The sequence below is a fragment of the Trypanosoma grayi genome, assembly GCF_000691245.1.
Source record: "Trypanosoma grayi strain ANR4 Tgr_151_V1, whole genome shotgun sequence".
Taxonomy (NCBI): Eukaryota; Euglenozoa; class Kinetoplastea; order Trypanosomatida; family Trypanosomatidae; genus Trypanosoma; species Trypanosoma grayi.
The window spans coordinates 15,482-21,553 of record NW_008825770.1 but is presented as its reverse complement, the minus strand read 5'-3'; the positions used below and the strand labels follow the sequence as shown (position 1 = coordinate 21,553).

General features: G+C 54.4%; 1 protein-coding gene across 1 annotated transcript; it reads right to left on the bottom strand.

The window, feature by feature from the left end:
* Nucleotides 1–48: 48 nt before the first annotated feature.
* On the bottom strand, nucleotides 49–4,866 carry DQ04_01511080 (protein kinase; the record flags this gene model as incomplete). The annotated part of the gene is made up of 1 exon (XM_009310812.1): nucleotides 49–4,866. One exon carries the CDS (start codon nucleotides 4,864–4,866, stop codon nucleotides 49–51), a length of 4,818 nt encoding a protein of 1,605 aa, XP_009309087.1.
* Between the last annotated feature and the right edge of the window lie 1,206 nt (nucleotides 4,867–6,072).

Sequence of the window (6,072 nt, the reverse complement as noted above, 5' to 3'; positions counted from 1 at the left end):
AAAAAAAAAAGACAGCAACTATAGACCATGACGGCAAGGATGAACACATCAGTTTTCACGTGACTTGGAAGAAGGTGACGATGATGATGGTGTCAACTCCCTCACAACAGTTGAGCCGTCATCACATGCGAGAACAATGCTGTGCTTTTCCCTCTTTGACCATTCTCCCACCGATTCCGTCGCCGTTGTCGCTGGAAGCACAGCCATACTGTGACAATCCACTTCGACTTCTGTTGTGTTCCTTTTTCTACTAGAGCTGCTGTCAACTCCCCGCGTCGCGTGTGCATCACCGCCAGGGGCAGCAGCATCAGCGGCAAGACTAGTAGTGGCAAGACTGGTGGTAGCTGTGGTGTCTTTCTGCGTCATCGCTGAAATCGCTGCACACGAGGATGACGTCAGGGCCTTGCAGGGCGGCGGCAGTGCTTTCTCGCCCACAGCGGAAACCGTGCCTGGGGTCTTGAACGACCCCGCGGCTTGAACCGCCACAAGCGACGGAGACTCCCGCGCAATAAAAAAGTCGAACTGCTCACTTTCCTCAGCTATAGTTTCAAAGTACTTCTCCAGCTTGCGGAGACGCTGCTGTTTTTTGTTAATATCGTTCTTTTTATTGGAGGAGGAGAGACCACTTCCAGTCGTCCCCTCGCCTTCGCGAAGCGGGCCGTCGTATGCGCTGTGTGACTGCTGCTGCTGCTGCTGCTGCAGGCTTCGCCTCGAACCGGACTGCGAGCCGCGACCAAAGCTACTCGTCGGCAAAGTACTGCACGAGCCGGTGGGCCAAGCCGACACGTCGATGTCGGCGCGAAGAGCAACAGCACCGTTACTGCCTGCGTTCACGTTTGGTCTGCCGCTACTGCCAGGGCCAGAAAGGCCTTCAGCTGCGGTTGCCAATCTTTCCGACTTGGCACCGCTGCTGTTGCGATGGGGACTAATCCTTTTCTCTGTGTTCTTTTCCGCAGCCATACCCGTCCTTTCCTTCCCATCATTGCCCTGGTCGCGGCTGCTTTCATCACCAGCCCCAGCCCCATCAATAACATCCTCATCTTCATCATCATCATCATCATCTTTATCATCCTTGTAGAACGACACCATCATGGCCGTGTCGCTGGCACCAACGGCATCTCTCCGCCGCTTGCGAATGAGCCGAATCGCCTCCTCCGCACTCGGACGCCGCACTGGATCGGGCTCAAGCAGATACACAATGAACGCTGCCAACGCCATGCTGTAGCCGTACACCACCGTCAGCTCATCCAGCAGCTTCTTCTTGAAGTCTGGCCTGTTGCATTCGCTAAACATCACCTTCACATTATCACTCTCAACTCGCTTTGCGCAGGCCGCGTATAGAATGCAGCCTACAGCCCATATGTCCACTTTGGTGGAGTAACGACGCTGCCAACACTCGGGTGCCACGTACGGAAGCGAGCCGACGCCGGTTTCGCAGAAAGTCTTGTCCATCACACGTGAGAGTCCAAAGTCTGTGACAACAATGTGCATAGTCTCCGCGCTGCCTCTGCTGTTGTTTTTGGTGGTATCAGGTCCACAACCCCATTTCTGAGATCGACCACGCTCAGAAACCGAGTCGAGCAGAATATTTTCTGGCTTCAAATCACGATGGATAATGGGAGGGTCGTGGCGGTGCATAAACTGCAGCACAGTGAGGATCTGAAACGCGATACTCACGATCGTCGACTCCGGTATCATTGGCTCCGTCCGCTGCTGCCGAATCCACTTGCCAAGATCCCCCTTCTCGTGGTAGGCCATCACAAGCGAGAGGTACCGCTCGCCCGGCGTTGCCGAGGCCACTCGTCGCTGCAGCACCGGGTGGACATCTGTGTCGCTATCAATGCGCAGAATAAGTGCCTTCTCTGGTGACCTCCAATCGGCCTCAGACTGCTGCTGACGACCCCCACGGCCACTATGCAGGTTCGTATCAAAGCGGTACGACATGAACATGTCAACGAGGCGAATAACATTTGGGTGTCCCTGCAGTGTGTAGGCAACCTCGCACTCCCGCATTGCCTCAAGACGATCCACGTCATCGGCGCACTGAACGTACTTCAACGCGAAACGCTGTCCATCCGTCACACGCTCCACAAGGTACACTACGGAGAAACTTCCACGACCAAGGCGGTGCAGCACGCGGTACTTGCCGTCCAGAAGGCCTTGCTTTTGATACGTGGGGAGGGCCGCTCCACGACCAACGGCATGGCTTCGCTTCTCCTCATCGCTACCGTCGTCATCCAACAGCAAGCGTTGCCGTTCCCTTTCGTCCCGTTTCCTGGATCTGCGACTTTTTTCGTAGCGGTAGGCCACACACAACAGAGCCAGCAGTGTGATGACAGCGCATACTATGAGCGCTGCGATGATGCTACTTGAAATACCGGTATCATGTGAGGGGACTGGGGGAAGAGTCGTTGTCGTCTCCGGCACCCACTTTGTTACGGGTGACAGAACAAACGGTTTCTCGGCATTCAATGGCTTGTAGAATGCAGTGGTGCAGGGAGCTTTTTTAACCCGTCCTTCCCTCATCGATGAATGCAAACTCTTACGATTGCTACCACACTGGGGAAGACTGAAGGCACCACTCGAAAAACACACGTAGAGGAACTTTTGTTCGTAGAAGGGCCTCTTTGTGTTATTACCTATGCTTGGCTGCACACGACGGCGACGGAACGTAACGGAGCCGTCTGCAGTGCCAGATACATCTGACTGCTGCCCAGTGAGACTCTGGATGCCCTCCGCCAGAGAACCTATGAGCGTTACGGGTCCCACCGCAATGAAGTTCTTCCACGAAGCAGTGTTGGTCTGTGGATCGACTACCTTCACTTGGTATGGCTGGGCGTTGGCGGAGGTCAAGTTGCCCAAATCCAGAAGGGGTGAATTGCACGCCGGGGATTCGGAGAGACGCAGCAGACAGGATGACGTCTGGACGAAATCGTGGGGTGAGACGCTCTTGTTGAACTCAACAAGACCAGGGCAGGCATGCGCGGTGTTTTCCGAGAGAAGAATGTTGAATGTGAAGTTATACCACAATGGCTCGTAACCGTTGACATACACCGTAATATTTCCATCATTGTTCGGCAGATCTTTTGGCGGTGGACGAGGTGGCGGCGTCGGCGGAACCTCAGTCGGTGTGATTGTAGGGCTGATGGTTGGCGACACGGTAGGAATGGTGGTTGGTGTCATGGTAGCATCAAGCGTCAACGTTACAGTTTGAGAGGGGTGTTGTGAGTTGGTGTAGTCTCCTCCCTCTGAGCTCTCGGCAGCCAATGGGAATGAGACGGTGTCATCTGTCGCTGGTGCTGCTGCTGCTGGTGGTGACGCTGCTGTATGAACATACTCTGGCAGAATCCTCTCCTCCGCTGCACCCCACGCGTGCAACGCTGGAAACTCAATGTATGATGCCTCCTCTTCTATGAACGAAACGTAGTGAAATCCAAAAACGCTCACCGTCACGTGGCCATCATCCACCTGCATCGTGCCGGTGAAGACATCAGAGGAAATGCCTGCCCCCTCTGGCGGCGGTATTTGCCCCCCGGCGAGGTACACTGTGACAGAATCTACATTGGGTATCGCTGCCATAACGGCATTGCCCCGCAATGGGACAAAACCAATCGGCACGACACTTGGACCTTCTCGCATATGAAGAAGGTCTGGCCACACCTGCTGCTGGCCAAACGATCGGCCATGTGTAGCTCCCATCACCGCCAGAGTGTGATTGTACATGATGAGCTGCGGAGAGAACCAATCGATCACCCACGGTGCGCCATATTCACCAATTTCACCTCTGGATGATGCGGGATCAATGACGCTAACTTCCGTCCGAACCCGTAGGCGCCCATTGGAGAACGTGTATCCGCCACCGATGAACACCAACTCACTGCTCTCCAGTACACCAGTTCCAACGATCGCTTCATCAAGAAGCCACCCTGCCTCAACGAATTGACCCGTCACAACGTTGTACTGCGACACAGAGGCCAGCGGCACGTTATTCTCGAGGGAGACACCGCCAAAAATGTAAATGGTTTCGTTGCCGTCCCCGACGCAGCTGGCATTGAAGCGCAGCGTCGCCGTCTCTGGAAGACTTGTGTTGCGAACGTCCAGCGTGACGTCGTCGACCGGTGAGAACTCCTCTTCATAGAGCCGAATCACCTGCACCGAGCGTAAGACCGCGTTGAAGTCGTCATCCGACTCGATCACCACGTTGCTGGGGATCATCGTGCAGAAGCCAACAACATACGCGGCGAGGCCAAGCCGCACGGTGCTTGCGGTTCCAACAGCAGGAAGCGTGAGCTCCGCGGGGACGCGCTGCGGCAGCGGCGGCTCCTCACCGCTCCGCGAGTCGTGCTGCACCTCCGACTCGTTGTGCACGAGCATCAGCGGTGACACGAGTGCCCCCATCGTGACGTCTAACACGTTGATACTGGACAGGGCATAGTCCCGCACGAATTCCGACGCGTACGTGAATGGCGGCACAACAGCGCTGCCCCCAATGATGAGAAGGTAGCGGCCCATCGCCACGGCGGCGGGGAGAATACCAGTATTTTCTAGCTTCACCGCACTGGGGTTCCATCCGTCGAAGGTGACGGTCGTGCTGGGCAGAGCAGTCTTCTTACTTCTGGCAAAGTCCCGCACTGCCCGCAGCGCCGCTGCGTCTGGGGCAACATGTGCGGAAGGAGCAGCAGCCAGAGCATTAACTACGGGACAAATACACCATCCACTCATCGCATTACCGAGCAGCGGTGTGCCCACGTCAACAAGGTGAGTTGGACACATGAAAAACAAGAGAAAAGCATGCAGCAGCAGGGCCCACGTCCGCAGGGAGCGACATGAATACCGCGGCGCTCTGTGCTGAGACGCGGTGGTCATTCCCTTGCTGTTACCAGTACAAAAAGAACAAACAACAACTATTAGGATTACGGCCTTTGCCACTGCCCTGGTTCACCTATTTAGGCCAGCTCCACGTTCCTTACCACCTTTCTTGATACGAACAACAAGAAACCGAAGACTTGAAGAGAAAGAAAAAACAAGAAGCGTATCCAAACACCAACCCCTTTTCCACTTTATGCGATGCCCAACGATGGGGATCCATGATAATGCGTCAGGACACCCCAACAGACGGGTAGGACGTGACGTTTTTCGAACATACAGATGACCTGCAGAAACAACAGAATGCATCGGGGGCACACATCCGCACCTAGGCGCATACCCCGGGCGAAATAGGTGCAGGTGCACCAAGAGCCAAACGACAAAGCAACAACAAGAACGAGACCCCCCCCCAAACAAAAAACAACAACAACACACACACACACACATGGAGGATGACGTCTGCAGAAAGATGTTGAGGGAGAGAGGAGAGGTACAGCAGCGAGGAAGGCACGCCCCATCCACCCATCTTTACTCCCTCCACTCCACCTTTACTCATCCGCTGCGTCTTCTCGTTCACTGTGTGTCGTCTTCCGTTTCGCCTCCCCCCCTTTTTTTTGTCCCCCACTCACACACACGCTTGTGCGTCGGTGTATGCGTGAGTGTGTGGCTGCATGCATTCGTGTACGCATGTATGTTGTAATGTTCGCTCTCTCTCTCTCTCTCTCTCTCGCTTTTGTTTTGGTCATCCGTGTTTCATATACCATTTCGGCTTTGTTTGTTCCTTCGCTTATATTACGAAATGAAGCCTGCGCGTCCCCCACCAACAAAACAAAACAAAACAAAAAAACAAAACAAAAAACTTGCGCGCAAATTTTCGGCGGCGCCGTGCAGCTTGACCCGCTACCACTCGCACATCTCTCTCTCTCTCCCTCTCTCTTCTCTTACTGGACGTGATGCTACCACTCCCGGCGTGTTGCCACACACGCGCCTTGAGGTTTCACAGATTCATTCATCCATTCGTTTCACGTTTCTCTTCCCTTCGTGTTTTCTTATTCGTATAGGTTCATCATTTTTATGTTCTTTTTTTTTGTTTTTGTGTCTCTCTCCCTCTCTCTCTCTCTCTCCGTGTGTGTGTGTGTGGGTGTATGATTTGTTCTTCTGGCCTTTTGCTTGTTCCTGCCCGTCTTCTCCTCCCCCCCCCCCCCC